At 40.2% G+C, this 24,350-nt stretch overlaps 1 protein-coding gene across 6 annotated transcripts in view; it reads left to right on the top strand.

Annotated features, from left to right (window-relative positions):
• The window catches only part of PLCE1 (phospholipase C epsilon 1), a 317,588-nt gene that overhangs the window by 269,295 nt on the left and 23,943 nt on the right, over positions 1-24,350 (top strand). For 2 of the 6 annotated variants that reach the window (XM_077878322.1, XM_077878319.1), the window contains exons 20-25: positions 7,119-7,248; positions 10,216-10,257; positions 11,421-11,542; positions 12,487-12,604; positions 16,873-17,004; positions 19,772-20,062. In XM_077878322.1, the coding sequence (XP_077734448.1) occupies positions 7,119-7,248; positions 10,216-10,257; positions 11,421-11,542; positions 12,487-12,604; positions 16,873-17,004; positions 19,772-20,062 (835 nt within the window). The remainder of the gene's footprint in view (positions 1-7,118; positions 7,249-10,215; positions 10,258-11,420; positions 11,543-12,486; positions 12,605-16,872; positions 17,005-19,771; positions 20,063-24,350) is intronic. The other 4 variants (XM_077878324.1, XM_077878321.1, XM_077878320.1 and 1 more) reach the window with 3 other exon arrangements.

Raw genomic sequence — 24,350 nt, 5'->3', positions numbered from 1 at the left:
ATCATGTTTGTCCTAAATGGAGTGGCTTAGGATTACCATGGATCCTCTAGAACTATGGTCATTGAACTTTTTTTGCTCAAATATCTCTTAAAATTTTTTTGAAAAACTGTATTTCTCACGTTTTTCCCTCTTTTATACATATTTAAGTTGACATTAAAATTTTTATCACAAGTTTAGTTACAAAGGATAGATTTTCAAACATAATATTCCTTATGTATAAATATAGATAAAATAAATTATATACCAATAATAATGTACAAAACAATCATCATTGTCAAAGAAATCAGCCCAGTCAGCTAGAATATGTTTGGTCAAAAAGAGTCTGATTTTATTTTTTTTAATTCAGTTAAGCATTGTATTATCATCCCTATAATGACCATATGACTTTTGAATATTAATTCTAAGATGCATGGATGGACAGACAAAAGGAAGGAAAGGGAGGGAAGACAGAGAGAGACAGAGATATAGACAGGGATAGATAGACAGACAGACAAAGGCATGGAACCTTGAATTTACTTGTTGCCTGTATGAAATAAGATGCTCCCCTCAGTACTTTTTCTAGACTCTCAGGAGCTCAGCTCTGCATTCTCAAATGACCCTTTGCTACCTCGGGTAGTTTCCACCTCATCTTATGCATCACAGATTTTTTTTTTCTTTTAAAGATTTTATTTATTCACGAGAGACACACACAGACAGAGAGAGGCAGAGACACAGGCAGAGAGAGAAGCAGGCTCCATGCAGGGGGCCTGATGTGGGACTTGATCCCGGGTCTCCAGGATCACACCCTGGGCTAAACGCAGCGCTAAACTGCTGAGCCACCTGGGCTGCCCACATCACAGATTTTTTTACTGGTAAGCAAGAGTTACACTTTCGTTAAACAAGAGAAGAACAATTATGACAAAAGTGTGGGGAAGAGAGAACCAGCCAGCCGTGAGCTTGTTCTCAGGCAGTCCTATTTTTTAAAGAGTACACATAGAGTTTGAAAATCTTGACTCTAGAAACAGATTCCATTAAAAATATATGAAGCCACACATCCCTGGAAGTCTTAGAAGTAGCTGGAGGTACACAGTTTGAAGATTACACGTGGCTCTTGGCCAAGAGTTGCAAAACTGGCCACCTTCAGGGGTCAAGCAGAAACATAAATGTGAGGGGCCACCTTGGTGTATGACAGCTGGAAGCAGTCAGGACAGGAGTGGGGCACTCATGCCCTTGTAAATAAACAGCTTTAACTAAATTCTTTTTAAAACACTGCACCAGCCAAACCAGACTGGTCTGGAGGGGAAGTCAGCCATGAGGACCACCAGTTTGATCCCTCTGCTGGGTCTGCCTGTGTCCAGTTTTGGACTTCAAAGCTGCTCCAGAAATCCTGGCATCTGTTTGGATTCCAGAGACCACAAGATCTATGCTGATGGATTTTGTTAGGAAGTCATTTTAACTAAAATATTAGCATGTTTTCCCTAAGGCCTGGCCGTCCACAAAGGCTGTATCAGTAACTGACTACCTACCATGGGGTGCTGTTTCTTCTATACTTGTTTTCTTTACTCAACAACTACTGCCCACTCCTGACTGCCAGGCAGACACAGCTGTCCTGTGTATACCTCTGTGGTCTTCTAGATGTGTTGGAATGTTGTAGCTTGTTGCCTTTCCCGTTCTTTGCAGGCATTTGCAGTTACTTATGCGGCCTCCAATTCACAAATGAATATATCATGCTACTTCAGAAGTCTTCTTTATGTTGAGCCCAAATCTTCCTGCCTGTTCCTCCTTCTCTTTGGCGCTACTTCTTCGCTCTGCAGCTGCACAGACCAATTCCATATCTAGAGAGCTAGCATGTGTCTCCCACCAGCTTTTCTCTTCTCCAAACTGAACATTCTTGTGTCAACTGTTTCTCACAGGATATGGCTGCTCAGACTCTTTTACTTTCCTTTAAGGATGTTTTGGATATTCTTTAATTTGTGGATCTTCTTGAATTTGCCGATCTTAAGGTGTAATTTCCAGAACAAGTCAATACTCCATATAGGGTCTGATAGCACAAGGAGGGCAGCAAAGCCATCACCTCTCTTAACTTAGACTTTATGCCTTAGTTAATACAGCCTAGAACTATTCTCGCTTTTAAAATTCTTCAGCTCACATTGGGTTCATGTTGAGTTTGTGGAAAACAAAAAAGAGTTCAGTTATTTTCACAGGGACTGCTCTTTGGCTAGTCTCCCCACTTTTTCAAGTTTACAGTAAATTTTAATCTTTCACGGGCAGGAGCCTCGCATTCATCTCTGTTAAATTTGTCCCTCTTGGTTCTGGTATACCATTCATAAAAGGTTCTTTGTGAATTTTGACTTCTGATATCCAGTGTATTTATTAGCAGTTTTTCTTATTGTGCCTTCATTCCAAGTTGCCCTTGAGCCAGATCAGCAAGCAGAGAGCCTAGCCTGTGGTCCTTCTTAAAGAACCTTCCTGGAGTTTAGGTGATTATCACTCCTGTCTAGTGCTCTCCTCTCCTGCAGCCCACATTTCTCCAGAATCTGCTTTAGCTTCTTTATTTGTAGAATAGAAGACTGAGGCCTAGCCATTTATGTGACTTTCTCAAAGCCACCCAGCTCATAGTAGCAGAGCTAGGATTCAGATTCAGGTCTTTAGGAAAGACTCTTTCAAAGGCAACATAGAAGTCAGAATACAGAGGTTCCTGGGTGGCTCAGTCAGTTAAGCATCCAACTGTTGGTTTCAGTTCAGGGCATGATCTCAGTGTCATGAGATTTAGCTGCACATTGGACTCCGTGCTCAGCGTGGAGTCTGCTTGTCCTTCTCTCCCTGCTCCTCCCCCTCACTCACACACACTCTCTCTGTGTCTCTAAAATTAATAAAATCTTTAAAAAAAAAGAAGTCAGAATGCATTGGTAATCACTGGAACACTATTAAAAACATAGATTCTTAGGTCCCATATCTGCCCAACTAAATCAGAATTTCCACGAGGAAAGCTGGGTAATCTGTTTATTTTAAAAGAATTTGGGATCCCTGGGTGGCGCAGCGGTTTGGCGCCTGCCTTTGGCCCAGGGCGCGATCCTGGAGACCCGGGATCGAATCCCACGTCGGGCTCCCGGTGCATGGAGCCTGCTTCTCCCTCTGCCTGTGTCTCTGCTTCTCTCTCTCTCTCTCTCTCTCTCTGTGTGTGTGTGTGACTATCATAAATAAATAAAAATTAAAAAAAATTAAAAAATAAAATAAAGAATTCTTATCACCCTGGAAGTTTGGAAATACTACTTATCTCTTATTTCCCACAAAGTGAGTTACCTTATCCAAAAAGTCTAAAGAGTTTAGTGTTCTGGAGATGTATTATTAGTAAGCCCATACTAACTCTTGCTAATCACCTCTTTATTTTTCGTGTTCTCACACCAACTAATTAATAACCCATTCTGAAACTTTGTCAGGTATCACCTTGATGCTCCCCACTATATAATTTTCACAATTTAGCTCTTCCTCTTTTTGGAAAAATGGGACAGTATAATCCCACTTCTAGTTTTTAAGACCACTTCCAGCCTCCCATACCAACAATCATACCTGCAAGGTCTTTCAGTCATCTGGCAGATTGTGGCTTTAGATCTGGTGATCTGAGCTCACACAAGCTGGGTGAGTGAATGCCTAAAGCTCCTATGTTCAGACCCAACCCCTCACCTACCTGGGTCATTGCCATACCAGGAACTCACCCTCAGCAAGGGTGGGTTGCCTCAGAGCCAGGGGGATTTCTGAAGCCTTCCATCTGCCTCAGACTCATGCTGAGGCTCTTACTGAGTCTCCCTAACTACACCACATCAGATCTCTAGTTTTCTCCATGGTCTCCAGCACTTCAACCTGCTAGACACAAACAATGCATGTGAGATGACAGGGACTATGCAAGGTGCCAGTGGAACAGAGCAGAGCAAGACATGGCCCTTCCTAGACCCATCTGAGCCAGTCTCCTCATCTGACCCCCAGCTCCAAACCCCTGACCTATGTCTGAATTACTTTTATTCAAGGGCTAGGATGCTATCTTTCTGCCTCAAAGTAGGATATTGCAAAGAATAAGGATGTCAGCTCCTGGTTATCCTTTTGGCCACCTCTCCATACTTCTACACTGCTGGAAGTGTTTGGGAGTTTAAGGGACCTTGGCATGCTGCTTTCTGACATTGCCAGTCCCCGAATCTTTGCATGGAACCTCTCCCATCATACGGTTCCCACACTTTTCTGCCAGTGGGTCTACCAGGCTCCTTGCATCATCATTCCCAGCCCTTGGCTCTACCTTGAATGCTGGCTGTGTCACAGCCCTTCTCTTATCCATGACAAATAGACTTGCTGTTGTGGCTTCCTTTAACCTAGAGCAGATTTCCCAAAGTTTAAAGAACACTAATGCTATGAAACATGCTGAGAAAAGCGGGGCGGGGGGGGGGGGCAATGGGGGGGGCAATCCCTGGTTAAAAAAGCGTGAGAGGGCAGCCCGGGTGGCTCAGCGGTTTAGCACTGCCTTCAGCCCAGGGCCTGATCCTGGAGACCCAGGATCGAGTCCCATGTCAGGCTCCCTGCATGGAGCCTGCTTCTCCCTCCGCCTGTGTCTCTGCCTCTCTGTCTCTCTGTTTCTCATGAGTAAATAAATAAAATCTTATAAAATAAAATAAAATAAAATAAAATAAAATAAAATAAAATAAAATAAAATAAAATAATAAAATAAAATAAAATAAAATAAAATAAAATATAAAAAAGTGTGGGAAATGCTGTACTGGAGATCTTTGAAGAATCACCATACCCTTTAGCATATTAAATGAAGACTATGTGAAACCCCATAGCAGGAATGTTTCAGTTTGTTTAAGTGCTGTTCCCAACCTTCCATTGTGTTTTGTGGTTACTGTAATGGTCAGTTTTCACCTACTAGCTATCAACACCCATGGAGCTAGTGTTCCATAAAACCCACTTTGAGAAATCCCAGCCTAGACAATGTTCAGTTGTCTCAAGTGGACTGTATTGTAAAATATTTTATGTGGATAAAGACACAGCCTAAATTATGTCTTCCTTAGGTACACATTTTAATTATAAAAGTAATATAACCACATAGAAAATTTAGGAAATAGGGATCCCTGGGTGGCGCAGCGGTTTAGCTGCTTCTCCCTCTGCCTGTGTCGCTGCCTCTCTTTCTCTGTGTGTCTCTCATGAATAAATAAATAAATAAATCTTTAAAAAAATAAAATAAATAAAATAAATAAAATAAAACATCCATAATTCTGACATCAAATACAACCTATATTATAGGGGTTCTTAATATTAATAATATACCCACAGAGAGAATTCAAGGGTGCATGATATAGATGAAAAAAAAATTACCCCTCCATTTTCACTGACCTCCAGCTAAAATTTAGCATTTCCTCCAATAATAAACCACAGTAACACTGGCAGTATTTGGATCTTCATCAGCAATAGAAATTATAGTTTTTGTCTGTTACATCACAGTTGTTTCCAATACCTCCAGGAATAATTTATGCCGATCACTATTTCAAAAATATCACTTGAACTACCCCTTATACATTTTTGTTTGTGTTAATAAACATATTCCTATAGCACCACAATTTTTTCTTTTAATATTTGATAACTGTATTCAACATTTTTTGTAATCTTTTGTACTTTGTTTTATGCATTTAAAATGTCGGAGTGCCTGGGTGGCTCAGTCAGTTGAGAGTCCAGCTCTTCATCTCAGCTCAGACAGATCTCAATCCCAGGGTCTTGAGTTAGTTCAAGCCCCACACTGAGGTCCGTGCTGGGTGTGGAGCCTATTTTAAAAAAGAATAATAATAAAATAAAATAAAAAACATTCTGAGAAAGGATCCTATCTCACCAGACTGCTTAAGGGATTTATGCACCACAGTAGGTCAAGAATCTTGAAGTCTTATTTTTTTTCAAGCAGACATACCATATTTTATTGCCCCATTCTTCTATTGTTGGATTTTAGGTTTGTTTCTTGTTTTTAATTCATGCAAGAAACTTTTCTTACATTTCTGCTTATCCTTTTTTTTTTTTAAAGATTTTATTTATTTATTCCTGAGAGACACAGAGAGAGAGAGAGAGAGAGAGAGAGAGAGAGGCAGAGACACAGGCAGAGGGAGAAACAGGCTGCAGGCTCCATGCAGGGAGCCTGATGTGGGACTCGATCCCTGGTCTCCAGGATCAGGCCCTGGGCCAAAGGCAGGCTCTAAACCGCTGAGCCACCCAGGGATCCCCACATTTCTGCTTATTTCCTATGCTAAGTTCCCAGACCTCTATTAGCCCTGTGTCCTGTGTTATCACCTCGCCGTAATTCTAGTCAAATGTAGAGGCACATGATCTCCCTCATAGCACCCATCAGATTTCCAGAAGTTTCTGAGCCTAGTTGATTAATCTGATTGATGATTCAGATAAAGTCTGCTGAAAAACTTTATTTAAACAACCACTCAGTCTCATTGTCCATAAGGATTCCAACCCTTTTCTTGCCAAAAGCTTTTAGATAGCCTGATTCACTTCATCATTTGGGAGTGATGGTTGTTCTCCCAAGCACCAAGGTTTGTTCTGTAGGGCTTGCCCCAGGGAACTCGGGTGGCTGGGCACTACATACAGATTCCCTGTGATTGTTGTTTAAGGCTCCTGGATTATTTTTATAGGGATAACATTCTCCCAAGTATTGATACTGAACTTTAGATGAATCTAGATTTTTTCCTTTTTTTTAAATTTATTTTTTATTGGTGTTCAATTTACCAACATACAGAATAACCCCCAGTGCCCATCACCCATTCACCCCCACCCCCCGCCCTCCTCCCCTTCTACCACCCCTAGTTCGTTTCCCAGAGTTAGGAGTCTTTACGTTCTGTCTCCCTTTCTGATATTTCCCACACATGTCTTCTCCCTTCCCTTCTGTTCCCTTCCACTATTATTTATATTCCCCAAATGAATGAGAACATATAATGTTTGTCCTTCTCCAACTGACTTACTTCACTCAGCGAATCTAGATTTTTATTTTCTCTCTCAAATGAATCAAAATAAGTTAAGCCACTTTTTAGGTGGTCACTTTGAAGGCTATAAATGAAACTTCAGTAGCTTAGCATATGCAATTTTTAATTACTGATATCTTCCAGGCTCATCAGTTAGCATCCATGCAAGCTCAGGCTTATAATGGGGGAAATGTCAACCCTCCACCTGCTAATAACGAGGAAGAGGAAGATGAAGAGGACGAATATGATTATGACTATGAATCCCTGTCTGATGGTAAGATAAACACAACCCTATGCTGTGTGCAGGGAAATGCCTGGATGATTTTCTGTTGTGGTTTTTTTGTGTCTTCTCCCCCCCCCCCCCCCCCACACACACACAAATGAGTCTGGCACTTCACAGGCCAACCATGCAGATTATTGTAATCACTGTCCAGGAGTTCCTGAATCCCATTGCTTAGTGAGGAGGACCAAGCAAGGAAGGGGATTCTGTTAGCCACTACAGCCAACTTTCAAAGAGAGAAAAGGAGGGTGTGGGAAGCAACACAGGGGTTATTCCTGAGGTTTCTGGAGGAAAAGGTGGAATTGCAGCAGAGAGACCCCATTCTCACCCTTGCAGTTTCTGAGGCAGCTAATGCTCTTGGCAGTCATTGTGGCTGCTGGCTCTTCTCACTCCTCACCACCTGCAGGGGGCAGCATCGCGGTTCTGTGCTCTCTGCTCCTCCTCACCACCTTCACATATGTTTTTTTGTAAGAAATATAGAAAAAATTTTTTAAAAGAGCAGCATTTCACTTCCCCCTCTCCTCGGTTCTCACATCACTAAATCAACAAGGTGTTTCTGTCTGGCTCCTTCAAAGGGACAAAATATGGTTGATGGCTAATGGCCTAATACAAAAAAGTCACATGAATGAAGTTATCTACAAATTATAGGTGAAGGATCCCTCTTACATGAGAATTAGATTTCAGGTGTGTTCGTTTGTACTAAATTGGTTATAGATTGCAAAATGTTTTCTAGGTACCATTGCTGATGGTAAACTGTTTCAGTAACTTTTGAAAAGTAGTGTAATAAAAAATTGCCAAAATTTCTATTTACACAAATAACATTACATGTGTAGAATATATTATTTCTATGTAGGATCATTGTTTTGCTAATATGTAGATATGCCCAGACCAGCAACCATTTACCATTGGCATGAAGACAGCCAAGCTACCCTCCTCCAAATATCTGCTGCTCATGCTCCAGGATTGCCCCCAAGTTATGTCCAGTTCCATGAGCTTCCATCAGGGCCAGCACTTACAGCCCAGTCTCCTTTTGCCTCCTAAATATGATACTAATCTATGTCTATTTAATATTTGCCCTTAGTAATAGTTTATTGCTCCATGCCATCAACTAAAAGCCAAATTTACTTGACCTGAAATCCATCAGATAATGTGAGGGCCATAATCTCTAATGGGGAAAAAAGGGGGGAAAATGAAAAGAAGTCAAGATAATTTCTTGAATCCTATTCCTGAAAACTTGTGGGAATATGAGTATTCTTATATTGACTTAATCTTCCCCATGGATCCCTATTATAATTATGGTGATGCTGTCTCAGAGGAACAAATTTATTCAAATAAGAAACAAAACCACACTTAAGAACTCAACCAATCCAGATGTCATTTGCCTCTGTGAGAAGTTAGTTCGCTGGAAGATAAATTCACTCTATCATAAATTACTCCTGTGTTTCTTCTGTACTTTTGAGCCCAGGAAGAAGGGGCTTTTCTTAATTATTAGTAGTATTATTATAGGAGTTTTTGATATGCAAATAACAAAATGATCAGATATTTATTTATTTCAGTTAGGAGAGTAAACCCAAAGTACCCTGCTGAATTTCTAAGATAGTTGCATGCTTTTTTAAAACCTGCCTTGCTGGATGGGGGTACGCATGGAAAGGGGGCCTCATTACGTCCTGCTTCAATAAACTATGAGATGTCGGGTCAATATCCTGTCTCCACTCTAGGCCTTATGACCCTCAGATGTGTAATGAAAAGATTCTGTTCAGTGTTGACTGGTGTTCTCCTTCTTCTAGCACTAACACCTAAGATCTATGACAGCTGAAGGCCACTGCCACCACATGGGTATTTCCCATTTCATTGACAGATTCCTCTGACTGGCTGATTCCCAAACAGGCCTTGTAGTTTTGCCATAACTTGTTTCAGCTGGTTGTGTTGGGGCTACCTCATGCTACTGTTAAATGCCCTGTCAATCTTGCAGGCTTGGTGTGGTTTCTGTGGTGCCTCCCTCACGCACCTCTGTGCAGATCCCTCTACCGTCTTCACACCCTCTGACTAAGATAAGAAGGGAATGGAAATCTGCCTGCTCTGTGTAGAATGATTTGGAGCTTCATTGGGGACCTCAGAGATTTCTCAGCTTCTTGTAATGATGAGTCCTTTTGAGGAGATGTAGAAGCTGTGACCTGTCACCCTCGGGGAACTAGGCATGCTCTCAAAGTTCTGCATACGGTTGCAGGAGGGTGGCTGGCCTTCTGAGGCCCTCACAGACGTCCCAGGGGAAGGGCTCATCTGTAGAATCTGGGTGGCCAGTTTATCTCTGTGACAGCTCTGGTCCTCAGTTTCATGTCTATAAAGTGAGAGAATTAGTTTACAGCCCCTTTGGGCTATAAAAAATGTGACGATTCCTAAGCACACAGTTAATTCCAGAAGATCTAAAGGAAGTTGCAGATGAGGCCCATGTGTTTCAGGAATTCCTACTCTGCCTTTTGGCTAAGAAGTCCTTCATGAATATTTATTTTATTAAATTCCATTAAATAAATATAAATTAATTTTCTTCCAGCCTTGCTGTTTATCTTGACCAGCTTTGAAAAGGCAGTAAAGAGTATAGATTTGAATTTGCAACTTAACATAGACGTTCTAGGACAGTGACTGCATGATTCTAACAATTCAGTCGATTTCTATCCATTTAACATAATGCATTACTGGAATGTTATGACAGTCAGTAACTGAAAATATGTAATGTGAATATGGCAGCATGATTAACATTAACAATGTTTGCATTTCTTTTATTGCTAGGCCTGGCCTCTCTAATAGTCAAAATATTAAATCAATAGAGGATTTCTTGTTTCATTTATCTCACAATCTAAGCAATTGTTATTTATGCTTTGCTTCATACCTTAATTTAATTTATCTGGCTTTTGTCTTAATTTTCCTTACTTTTATCCTCTTTCTGATTCTGTTTTTCTATAGCAGATGTCCTTACTGCTTCTCCTGCTCCTAACAGTCAGGAAGGTAAAGCCGTTTAAACTGGGCATTTTAACTGCATGAATGTGGACATTCCGTGTTCAGGTTCTTAGCCCTGATTAGCATGAAATCGTGATACTTACATGAGTAAAAATGTAATGAAGTAATTGATCTTGTTTACTTCTTGACAGCCTGCTTGGCCCTTGTTTGGTATAAGGATATTTTGGTGTAAGCATTTATGGTCTGGTGAGTTAGTGAACCTTGGGTGAGAAATGAGAGCTTTCTTGTTTTTCATTTTAAAAGAGCATAACTGTGGGGCACCTGGGTGGGTCAGTGGTTGAGCTTCTGTCTTTGGCTCAGGTCGTGATCCCGGGGTCCTGGGATCAAGTTCTGTATTGGGCTTCTCACCAGGAGCTTGCTTCTTCCTCTATGTCTCTGCCTCTCTCTCTCTCTGTCTCTCTGTCTCTGTCTCTCTCTCTCTGTCTCTCATGAATAAATAAATAAAATCTTTTTAAAAAGTAAATTTAAAAAAATAAAAGAGCATAACTGTGATGTGCTTCTAACAGCTTTAAAGTCATTTTGAATAGAAATACCAGAAGAAGAGCAAAGTGTAAGATTATTTGTCATGCTTTAGATATTCCTAGGTATATTTTAATTTCTATCATCAAGGTTTTGCTTATTAAATTCATAAACAATTATGAAAACTCTACTTTTTAATTAAGTAGAATTGTGAAAACTGCATTGCAAATAACAGTATCTTTTTTCCCAGGGTTTGACATTTCTAGAAGTAAAAGATGCTAATAGCTTCATTTTAAAATGAGAGTGATTAACTCCTGTATGCACAATCTAAAAGTGCTTCTACTACTAAGTCCTCTCCAAACTTGTGTGCTGAGGCTTCTGACACAAGGGTGTCTAACATAAGGTTTGTACAGTCCCAGTGATCTGTATGGACTTGAGCCTTCTCATTTAGATTATGTCTATATGGTACCAAAACTACTGGTAAGCAATTCAATTAAAAATAAATACATCATTGACCAAATTTAACAAATTTTAAAAATTATACTCCAAGCCATCGTTTTGGCAAAATGTAGCCAGAGCCTCAGTCTTAGTAGATAAGCACAAGTGTCTGGATATCCTTGTAATGATGTAGACAAAGCTCTCAAGTGAAACATTTGGTTCTTGTTTGCTGAAGCCTGCCAACTTATTTTCAGACAACATTCTAGAAGACAGACCTGAAAATAAATCATGTAATGACAAGCTTCAGTTTGAGTATAACGAAGAAATCCCCAAGAGGATAAAGAAAGCAGATAATTCTGCTTTCAACAAAGGAAAGGTGGGTGAATGGCTTCTGTTCAGTTACAGTTGGGCCACAGCAGTCTTGTCAGTTGTGGGTAGAATTTCACTCTCTCCTGGTCCCTTCCCTTTCCATTTCCACCTGCTTTCTCTTAGATGCCAAAGCCCACATGGTGATGTATGGGACACCTTCATGCCATTTGTAGAATTATAGCCACTGGTTCATCCAAACAATAGCTAGAGAAGATATACAGTGTGGCAGGCACTGAGATGGCACAGGAGGTAGTTTAGTGATGGAGACAAATATGTAAACAGTGCTTGTAAATGAGTACAATGTGTAGATGAGTACAAAGACCTGTGACTACACAGTGTTATCAGAGCATCAGGGAGGATGGTGTTGGAAAAGATTTGGCCAAGTAGACAAAAACAGAACGTTTAGGCCAAGAGAACAGCCTGGTACATCCAAGGAGTTTCTAGAATTTTTAAAGTGTTTGGGATGACCAACCAGATAAACAGGGCCAGGATTGTTAAATGTTCACAGAGGAGTGACATGGAGAATAGAGATCTAAATGAGCTACCCAGACCCTGCCTTCAAGTGCCTCCTCACACTATGTAGACTCTGAGCAAATCTGTAGACACAGTTTCAGTGACATTGTGAGAAAGCTCAATAATAAAGTATGTCAAAAATGTGAGCCATAAAAGATGCATATTCAATCATCTCTCATTCAACAAATATACATTGACTATTCCACATTTAAGATACTGGACTGTGCCCTCAGCGAAGATGAAGATGAGTTAGGCCCATCACTTACTTTCAGAAAGCTGTGACTCTGGGAAAGGTGTTGGGACATGTATGTGGATAGATAGAGAGCAATGTGAAACACACTGATGGCATGAGAAAGGAACAGATAAAGACCTTTGGGGATTCAGAGGTAGGTGGGCATACACTTTCTATGTAACCTTGTGTCATTTTTCCCTTGATAGGTTTATGACATGGAACTGGGAGAAGAATTTTATCTTCCTCAGAATAAAAAGGAAAGCAGACAGATTGCACCAGAGCTTTCTGACCTTGTCATCTACTGCCAAGCGGTAAAGTTTCCGGGTAAGAGTAGACAATATCATCTATAGGAAAAGATACCAAAAGATAAAAATGTGCCATTTATTTAATTGGACACTGTAAATACTTTCAAAATAACTAAATTGTGTTATCAAAGTCATTGTTACACTACCTTCTAAATATTTTTTATAATTATTATTAGCTTTGATGGTCATGGGGAAAAATATCATAAAATGTTTATTTTCCAGATATCATATCTTTTTGTAATAGTTAATAATAATGATAATAATAATATTCATAACATCTTAAGAGCTAAAATTTATTAAGCCCTTCAGTACCAGGATTTGCGCTAAGTATTTTACATACATCATACTACTGACTTTGCATAAATCATGTTACATTCTGTGAGGTAGGTGGATTTATTCCCATTTTTAAATGAAATGAAATCTGAGAAAGACAAACTGGTTCAAGGTTTCACAATGTATCAGCTAAGACTCTTTTGTTTGAAAGTGATAGAAATTGACTTAAGCAAAAAAGAAATGTGTTGGCTCATGTGTTAAACATAAAAACATAAAAATGAAGGGATATACAAGTTTCAGGTACAGGTTGATCCAGGGCTTCTCTTTCCCCATTTCTCACTCTGCCTCCTCTGGGTTGTGCCTATTCCCTTTGTGATAGCAAGGCGGGTGCAGCAGGCTAGCACTACATGTTTTCAGATTACCTCAGTCTAAGAGTTTCCCAGAAATTTCAGCACCAGTTTCATTGTTTTCCATTGAGTCCTTTGCCTATCCCTGAACCAGTCCACTAATTCCCCAGGACTGACAATTGACAATCTGGGGCTTGTGGCACATTCCCCATCTTTGAGCTGGGTAGCAAGACTCCACCCAAACCACAGGACCAAGGGTGGGATTTCAGCGGGAGAGTAGGTTTCCCCAAGTGGCTATTCCTAGAAGTACAATGACCTTAATGATGATAAACCATTCCTCCCGCCCAAAAAAATGTGCATTTCAATTAATAAAAGGTAGAGCTATGATTCTGAAGGCTGTCTATCTCCAAAGCCCTGCTCTTAACCATTGCACTATCCTGCCCCTCTTGTTAGAGTGTGATCTCTGCATTTATCCAATTGCGTGTCCCACAAACGGGGCATCAGGGGCTGCAGGGCAAACAGGAAAGTCCATAAATATAGGAAAGTCAGGAAAATTAATCTCCTTATACTGTGAAAAAGGATCCCCTTGTACAAAATTTCTAAGGACAGAAAAGCAGCTGGAAACAGGAGATTCATCTAAATTTTGGAAAATGAAGTATATAAACTTGGCCTAAGAGATGTGTTAAAATTTCAACCCTGCATGTGAATGCAGATCCTGGCCTCCAGAGGCATATCTTATGCCTCACTTCTCATACTCTGCCCTACAAACAGGACAAAGGTATTAGGCTATTAAAAAAATAGGTAATAGCAGTCCTTTCACACATATGGAAGAAATTACAGATAGAAGTTCCTCAATTTAAGGTTTTTTCCCATAAGCTGTTTTTTTTTTTTAAGATTTTATTTATTTATTCATGAGAGAGGCAGAGACATAGGCAGGGAGAAGCAGGCTCCCTGAGGCGAGCCCCATGTGGGACTCGATCCCAGAACTCTGGGATCACACCCTGAGGCGAAGGCAGACACTCAATCGCTGAGCTACCCAGGCGTCCCCCATAAACTGTTTTTAAACATTTGGCAGCTGCTACTGCTTATCTGATAGCAAATCTTGTTGAGGAAGATATGAATTTATAAGTAGCAATCAGAATCTTCAAAGAAATGTAAGAACCCAGCTATTTAGGTTTAGTCTCACAGATCATGACTTTCTGTCAACGTAAGTATGATATGAACGTATTTGCAGCTGGAAGATCATTCTCCTTATGGGATAAAATCCTTTTCCTGTCAAGAAGCCTGGTGGCTTGCATGTCCTTTATGACTGGAACAAGTGTGAGGTCCACGGCATTCACAGATCAAGAATCACTCACATTCTCACATGCTCATGTGCTGGCTCACATGCTCACATTCGAGAATCACTGCATGGCTTGTTCTTTATAAATTCAATGGACACCACACCCAAACCATTCCACAGACTTTGCTCTTCTCAAGCACTGATTAAATAGTACAAATTCCCAAAGATATTTGAAGTCACTGTGAAAGAAAGTTTATGTACCAGTAGAGAATTGTGGGAGAGCAAAAAGGTCATTGGGTCCAACTTCTGACTTGAGACACAGGCTAATAAGCATGGGGTCATTTGGCTTATGTTTAAAATTGCAAGAATGCTATTCTTAAAAGTGTTTATATAGCACACGTTCTTTATGGGTATACTACATTTAATTTGGTTTGAGGTTTTGGGGAGGTTTTTTTTTAGTAACTGAGGTTTCTTACAGTTTTCTCTCCCCAAACTTACTTCCTCTCAAAATTAACAAAACTGTGCTACCAGAACCATTGTTCTAATAGATTTTAAATATTTATTGTTATATGCTTTGTTTCAATGCTCATGGGGAAAGCAGATAAAATGTTTATTTTGCTACACTATTGACTTTGATTTTGCTACATTATCAATTTCAATGCATCTCACCACCATTCCAAGTCCCTTCTAAGGAGCCACATGCAAAAAAAATCTTCAGAGCAGTGAGACCACAAAGATCTGTGGCATTACCTTCCCCAGAAGGAAATTAATTACCCAAAGATCATGAACCTGCTTCAGTGGCAGAGCACACCTCCTCCGTGGCCTTGACTGGGTCAGTTACATAACTTCTCTGCACTTCCAATTCCTTATCTGGAAAAAAAAAAAAAAAAGGTATAACTTGCAGGGTGGTTGTAAAAATTAGCAATAAAGTCTATAATGTGATTAACACACTATCTAGAAAAGAATTGGCTCTCTGGAAGTGGTGGTTGTTGTCATTGATAAAAGGGCCAACAGGGCACAAGAAGGCTATTTATTGCTGTATCAGTGATTCAAAAGGAATCAACAGATTCCTTCCCTTTTCTTGATCACCCAGCCAAGGGAACAACCAGGCTCTTCACAAAGGAGTCCACATACCCTTTGATGTGTGCCAGGATGTGTGCAAAAAACCCCAGAATCAACAGCTCCCTCACTCTGGCCCCTTGGGAGAAAACCTACTGTGATATCACTGTGCTGAGGGCAAAATTCACACAAAATTTTAAGATAAAGCATGAGAACCTCCTAGTCCAAGTTTGTGCCTCTTTGTGGTTACAGATACTTAAGAGGAAAAAAATATTTAGAAGCCCCAAAGCTGCTATGAACTGAACACTTTCTCTGACCAAGACACTCTGCTAAGTATGTATATACACATGATCTCATTCAACCCTAACCATGACCCTTTCACAGATGAGGAGGGAGTAATGCAGAGAGGTTAAGTAATTTATGTCAGGTTGCACTGCTAGGAACAGGGTTTAAGCCCCAATGTCTCCGCTCTTATTAAGCACCGCCTAATCCTGTGTTTTCTCTGATGATGTTCTTGGAAGGCGTATTTTCATCTCCAAGAGGACCTCCTGAATGCTGCTTCAGCTGAAGGAGACACTTTCTAGTGCTACAGTTGTACACAGTGGAATGGTTTGGAGGCAGCACCTCTGGCTTGATTAGTGCTCTTAAATGACTCTTCCTGCACTGGAGCCAGGTCTGCACTCATTTCCTCATTCAGCAAAAGGCTATTAAGTTCCTGCTGCACAGCAGGCACTATGCGAGGTGGGAAGGGTCAGGCAGTGGTTGGACTAGGAGGAAGCAAAAGAAGCCACGAAACATCATGATCGTCATAACGTATTTCCCATCGAACCCTCAGATTAACCCCCGTGAGTGAGTTCCTATCATCACACCCATTTCATAGATAAGGAGATAGGAACGGATAAGGTAGATGTTATGCCAACCTCATACTGGCAAGAACTGAACCTAAACAATGAGACACTGAAGTTCAGACTTTACCCAATCTTTCATTGCTCCAAGTTGAGTAATTAGGTTCTAATAATTAAATATTGACTTGGGGAGCTTTCTTTTCATGCAGTTTTTCAAAATCTTTCTGGTGCACAATCAAGTGAATGTATTGTGATTTTGTGATGATCATGCAGTTCTTGTCCTATTTGCCTCCAGAGAGAAAAACTTTGCTACCACTGCCTGCAATGCTATTATTAACTGTGTTAAAAATGCTAGTAGATCTTCTGTCCCAGGGCTGCAAGGGAGTAGTAGGACTTCAAAATAAACAGTAACAGGGATGGAAAATGTTGAGTTCCCTTGCTTGTAGTTTTTGGCTTATTTATTTTCATTTTATGGGAACAGGGCTGTCAACTCTAAATGCATCTGGCTCTAACAGAGGAAAAGAGAGGAAAAGCAGGAAGTCCATTTTTGGCAACAATCCGGGCAGAATGAGCCCTGGGGAGACAGCATCGTTTAACAAAGCATCTGGAAAAAGTAAAGTCACCTTCTTCCCATATTTTGGCCCGATTCTGCATGCTGGATGATTCCAATACTTGACCATCTAAGCACTTCTCTTGAACTTTTAATTTCTTTTTTTTTTATGTTCATGAATGTTTATGTTATCTAAGTGTGGTACCAATATATTTAAAATTACAAATTTACACTCATACCTTCCTAAAAAATAACATTTCACTGAAGACGTTCTAAACATGTTTGCCTCAAAAGTAAAAGCTGGAGCCACCTTGGAACATTCTAGTTGTTTTTGGAACTCCTCATCCTTATAACTCTTCATCCTTATAACTCCAGAAGATATATCCATTTTATTTCTAATTACTTTGTATTATAAAAGTAATAAATTCTCATAGTTAAAAACTCAAACATTTCAGACTATTATTAAAATTCCTTTCCACTCTCAATGTCCCAGTTCTACTCCCCAGAGGCAACCAGTGTTAGGTTTATTGTGTTTTCTTCAAGAAAAATAAAATTCTTTTTAAGATAATACAACGGGATATAACTGAAGATACTTGGATAACTTTTTTTTCTTGAGGTAAAATTTGTATATAACATTATACTAGTTTCAGGTGTATAACGTAGTAATTTGATCCTTGTATGCACTACAAAGTGATCCGCACAATAAATCTACTTAAGTTGCCATCCATCATCCTACACTTAACCCCTTCACCCATTTCACCCACCCCTTCACCCTCCCCCTCTGATAACCACTGACCCATTCTCTGTATCCAGGAGGCGTGTTTGGTTTTATATGTTTGTTTTGTTTTTTATATTTCACATATGAGTGAAATTATGTGGTATTTGTCTTTCTCTGACTGATTTCACTTGGCATTATGCCCTCAAAATCCATCCATGTTGTTACACATGGCAGATTCTCCTTCATTTTTATGGCTGAGTAGTATTCTATTGTGTGTAGATTGATAGATAGATAGATAGATAGATAGATAGATAGATAGATAGATAGATAGATAATCACATCTTCCTTATCCATTCACCCTTCAGTGAACACTTAGGTCGTTCCCATATCCTGGCTATTGTGAGTAATGCTGCAGTGAACATTGGGGTACATGTATGTTTTTGAATTAGTGTTTTTATTTTCTTCAAATAAATACCCAGAAGTGATATAGCTGATCATATGGAATTTCTATCTTTAATCTTTTTTTTTAATCTTTAATCTTTTGAGGAAACTCCATACTGTTTTCCATAGTGACTGCACCAGTTTGCATTCCCCCCGAACAGTGTACAGTTTCCCTTTACTCCACATCCTCTCCCACAATTGTTATTTCTTGTTTTTTTATAATAGACATTCCAACGGGTGATATCTCATTGTGGTTTCAACTTGCATTTCCCTGGTGATCACTGGTGGTGTCCATCTTTTCATGTGCCTATTGGCCATCTCTATATCTTCTTTGGGAAAATGTCTGCTTAAATCATCTGCCCATTTTTGTAATCAAATTGGGTTTTTTTGCTCCTGAGTTACTTGAGTTCTTTATATACTTTGAATATTTAACCCCTTATCGGATATATGACTTGCAAATATTTTCTCCCATCCCGTAGATTGCCTTTTCTTTTTATTGATGATTTCCTTTACTGTGCAGAAGCATTTCAATCTGATGTAGTCCCACTTGTTTATTTTTCTTTTTGTTGCCTTTGATTCTGGAGTCGGAGCCAAAAATTCAACAGGAAGCTTATTGCCTTTGTTTTCTTCTGGGAGCTATGTGGTTTTAGGTCTTACATTCAAGTCTTTAAACGGTTTCAAGTTCATTTATTTTGTATGGTGTAAGATACTCTAGTTTCATTCTTTTACGTGTGGCTGACCAGTTTTCCCAACACCATTTATTGAAGAGACAATCTTTTCCCTAATGTGTATTCTTGGCTCAGTTGTCATAAATCAATTGGCCATATATAAGTAGGTTTATTTCTAGGGCCTCTATTCTGTTCCACTGATCTATGTGTCTCACTTTATTCCAGTACCATATTGTTTTGATTACTATAACTTTGTTGTATAGTTTAAAATCAGGAGACATATATAACTTTTATACTTCTATAACTCTCCTCATAGCTTTCTATACATATCTACCTTACTGCATGGTATTCCACTGTGTGGGTATACTGTCATTTATTAAACCACTTCCTTGCTGGTAGAACATTTTGGTTGCTTCCTGGGTGGTGGTGGTGGTAATGGGTGGTGTTGGAGTTTTGGTTTTGGTTTTCTTTAGTTATTTAAATTAAAAAAAAAAAAAAGCAATGCTAGAGTGAACACCCTTGGACACATATGGTTGTCGTATTTGTGCAAATTTATCCATAGAATAGATGAGCTACTGAGACAGAGGACTTTCAGGCTTTTTATTTAAATTAGAGTTGTTATACTCATCTTAAAAAAAAAAAAGATTTATTTATTTATTCATGAGAGACACAGACTGAGAGAGAAGCAGAGACATAGGCAGAGGGAGAAGCAGGCTCCTCTCAGGGAGCCTGATGTGGGACTCGATCCCAGATCCCAGGATCACAACCCACGCCAAAGGCAGGCACCCAACCGCTGAGCCACCCAGGCATCCCTGTTACACTCATCTTAAAACACAATAGCTATCATTTTGTTTCAAGGTAGTAGACTAACTCACAAGGAACAGGCAAGATGTATTCCAATCTGTTATGTGTTATGATTGCCTACTGGGATGTTCAGGTTTATCTTTCTAAAATATTTAAAGTTTTCTGCACTAATCTGAGGCTAATCTTTTGGGGGGTTTAGGTTCCTGTGAAGGAATGCGACAGGCGTGGGAGGAATCTTCTTCCCCCCTCAACCCAACCACATCCCTCAGCGCTATCATTAGAACTCCCAAATGTTACCATATCTCATCGCTGAATGAAAATGCCGCCAAACGTCTGTGTCGCAGGTATTCTCAGAAACTGATCCAGCACACTGCCTGTCAGCTGCTGAGGACTTACCCGGCTGCCACACGCATCGACTCCTCCAACCCCAATCCTCTCTTGTTCTGGCTCCATGGGATACAGCTCGTGGCACTCAACTACCAGACAGATGGTAATGGGCCTGCTTCACCCAGCAGGGTGCCTCTCCACCTCTCTCCTCTGCGTCTTCTATTTCAGCAAATGTAGTACAACAAACAAGATTGCTTAAAGGGAACAAGATTCCACATGGGGCATACCATATAGGAGGGTTAAAGTACAGAGGACCAACAACAGAAGTGAATTTGATAAGGAATTGGGTCCTTGGTGTTTCGATTAAGGCAATAGATAGGAACCATGAAGGGTCCCTCATCATCTCCTGCTCCTGCCCCATTTTTAAAGCATTTTTTAGACATATGACTGCTCTTATAGGGTTGTGTCCAGTTTGTTTTTCAAGATCTTTGGGGGTAGAGATTTCCTAAAGCCTCTTAAGAAATTCTCTTGCTAAGCTCTTGTTCTTGCCATCAAAAACTAGTGTGGCTCCAAACACTTGGCAAAGTAAAATCATTTTAGCTTCTTCTCTTCCCTTTGAGATTGAAATAGAGAATGATGGTCATTGCCCTAGGATTGTCTAACACAAAGGAAACCAGTATATGAACCACCTGAACAGTGAGAGTAGTGTCCGTGTTTCTCTACTGCGGATGAGACTCTCATAACAGGGTAACTGATGAGACCTAAACCTCAGGTAAGAGCTACTGTTTATGGCATGCTTACTGTGCACCAGGCACTGAGCTGAATTCTTGACCCCCTATTATCTCATTTAATGTTCGCAAACCCTATGAGGTAGCTTACTTGTATAATCCCTGTTTGTTAGATGGGCAAACCAAGGCAGAAAGAGATTAATTTGCTCAACAAGAATGAATTATAATTAATAGACTCAAGGACTCTGTGAGTTTAGAGGATAAAGCATTTGTTTCCACTTGGTTATGGGGGAAGGGAGCTACAGAAGATAAAGAATAAAAGAGGAGTGTTTCCTAGAAGCTCATTCAAAAACCAGAGTCTTTCCTTTGAATAGTCGAGTGGCCTCCCCAATCCTCTCATGTGCACTGAATCAGATCCTAGTTAACCATGCTGACCCATCAACCAAAACACAGCCCTCTCTCCTGCCAATGTCAAACCACAGTGCTAGTCCTGGGACCACCTAGCAAACTGGCACTAGCACCAGCAGTATTCATTTGTGGCTGACCCTGCAGACACATGGTCAGAGATATCAGTCCTGTGTTTTTGCCCTTTCATATTTGTTTCTTTCAATTGATATTAAATAAGTCAATGCAAGTGAAGTACCATACTCAACATAGAGCCTGGCACATAGAAAGCATTCCATAAACATTAACTATCATAAGTGTTTTTGATAAGTTATGAAAACAGTATGATTTGGACTCTCAAATGGAAATAATAATGAAATATTTTCAAAGTTGTAAAAGTTTCTTTTCAGTCTGTCCCGAGTGGCTTGTGGGTTCATATCTCTGGCCCCATCCTTAGCCCTGTGTCCACTGGTCCCTTTGGTTATCATGATACTGAAATATTTTAAGTAAACTGAAGTAACCAGCAAAATGGTTTTCTCAAGGAAATGGAAATGCATTTAGTTTGGTATGTGTCCTTTCTCCTGAAGTGCCGAGTCTGCTGCAGACATCCTGGCTCTACTGATGGCAAAGGGAGCTACAGTGACGGGGAACATGGGAATTATCCCTCCTTGAACCACCCCGCCATATGAAACACACCCTGAGACTGCAGCTCAGCCTCCACACACCCCTGAAGGTTTCTCCTCTGGCCCAAATCAAGCCAGAGAGCGTGTTGGAGCTTACCCACTCAGCAGAGGCAGATGGTTGTATCGTGCGGTTCATCCTTAACATTTCTCTGCAAAACCTTCCAACTCCCAGAAGGGAGTACTGCCATATATCCTCTCTTGGTTTCAATATGGCAAACAATGATAAACATCTGCCTAGGCTGGACGAACCACAACTACATGCAGTTTCAGGGTGTTTATCTGTAAAAATAGTTTTCCTCAAACTGGGGGGTAGAGCCAGGTCAAGACCTTGCATGCAGTAGGTGCTCAATAAATGTGTGCTGCACTGAGCCAAAACAGATTGTCTCTATAAGCCCCACTGCAGTCTGAACCTATGATTCATGATTTTTGGTCCAGATCTCTCCTAGGTACTTCTTTGTGAATTGCAAGTCCGTATTGATGAGTCAACATTGGAATCATTATTTTTAATTCTTGAAAAGGATTTCTAGGTTAGGGAGTGCTTGATATTCTATGAAATGACCCCAACCAAATAACAGAACCCCCCCAGGGTCCCTTTAGCCTCCAGATATGTTCTATGGATCATCTACCTTACCCCTTCCTGAATTTCAGGGAACCTGATGTACCAAAGGGGTGTCCACAGACTTAGGGTGATCTCTTCCCAGGATTTCTTTTTTTTTTTTAAGATTTTATTTATTTATTCATGAAAGACACAGAGGGAGAGGTAGAGACACAGGCCGAGGGAGAAGCAGGCTCCTTGCAGGGAGCCCAACATTGGACTCGATCCCGGGACTCCAGAATCACTGCGCCAAAGGCAGGCGCTAAACCGCTAAGCCACCCAGAGATTTCTAATGGCTCCTTCAACTCCTGAATGTCTGCAGTAATCTAGAACCAGGTGTAGCCCAGGTCTCCTCAGTAAAACCAACTCTTGAGTTGGGAAACTTGTCTGAGCTTGGTGTGCAGATAGACTGGTTTTTGCTGGCAATAGTCCCTCAAAGCTCTTTCCATCTGGAGCAGAACAATTTCTGCGTCATGTCCTAGGATCTACAAGTATATAGACATTTAGCCCTAGTTAAAAGATAAGCTTCTATTAATACTTATACTTTCCTAAATGATTGTCATACTCTTTCTAATGACTTTTCCAGCCCCCAAACATAAAGATAAATATTATGAGAGTGGTGGCTACTTAATACAGAGTTTTTAAAAAGAAGAAAGACCATAAAGGTAATGCTATGCTTGATCTGCCATTAGATGCATTGGCTGAGAGGGATGATGGGGTTACACAGATTCCTGCACATCCTGTCCACGTGGCTAGAACAAGGGTTTTAAAACTATAGCCCTAGATGAAGTTTTGGAACCAGCTGCAGGACTGTAGGAGGACTAGATTTAAGGTCTCACCTTTATTCCAAATGAGCAGCTCTGCGTGGATCTATTTCACATATTGGATCACCAATGAGATTTTAGGTAAGGAAAAGTGCTTTAAAGTTCTGGAAAGCTACAAGGATAGACACATTGCTAATAAAATCAGACTTCAAACCCAAATGGGTGTTGATTTCGTAATCATATTTAATGGCTGCTTTTATCAAGCACCTTCTATGTGCCACATGCTGGGGTAGGGGCCTTCACACATCATCTTATTTATCTTTATGATACCCTTGTGAGATATAGATTATATGGCTTCAGCAGTTAAGATTCGGTAGTTAAGATAATATATATTACATGGTTTGGTATTCAAGATGAGTCAGTCTGTCTGGGTGTGAACTCTAATGTCCACCACTCACTAGCCATGTGCCTTGAGTTTTTTCATTTCTTGTGCCTTGGTTTCTTCATCTATAAAAATGAAAATACTAAAATAAGCTATTTCATGGGCTATGGAGGCACTGATGCACACAAAGTGTTTAGAACGGGGGCTGGTGCATGGGAAGGGCGCAGTGAGTTGCTGTAATTTTGTTAGTAGTATCTATCCATTTCACATTTACCATCTGCATAGGCTAGTTTGCTTCACTCTGTTGCCTTAATGGATCAGTCGCAAGGGACTGGATGGGCCTGAAAGGTTGGGTCCAGTGTGCTAATTTTGTAGATAAGGACCCCTGGAGCTCTCTTGTGTCTAAGACATCTTCCCCCCAAAATTCCTGCATGTGGCCTCAGCCAACTCCACAAACACGGAAACATTTTATACACAAGACAAGTGAAAGCCAACTTTCTCATTCCTCCACGGTGCTTACTACACTTTTCCTTGAGGTTGGTCCATGTAGCAAAGTTTACTCTGCACATGGGAAGAATCTATCAGAGGAAACATTTGTCAGGTGTGTCTCATAAACTTTTTGCTCATTTGGGCAACTTTTATACAGACTTGTACCATCAGATGAGTATTTGAGTGTGTAAGAGCCCCAAAACAGTGCAGGGATCCAATTGTTCATCAAAGAACTATGCCAAATAAAATCTGGCCACAAATTCTGAAAGCTGTTGTGAGAGTTCCAGGCATTTATGATTGAGGAGATCGTGGACATGATGTGAATCACATGTAATAATGATTTTGTTTTCATATTGAACTACAATTATAAAAAAAAGTATTGCAATTTATGGGTTGAAATGGAGATTTCAAAGACAAAGTATGGTT

Source organism: Canis aureus, chromosome 29 (assembly GCF_053574225.1).
Source record: "Canis aureus isolate CA01 chromosome 29, VMU_Caureus_v.1.0, whole genome shotgun sequence".
NCBI lineage: Eukaryota > Metazoa > Chordata > Mammalia > Carnivora > Canidae > Canis > Canis aureus.
Note: the sequence above shows the minus strand (reverse complement) of the source record. Positions and strands in the feature narration are given on the sequence as shown.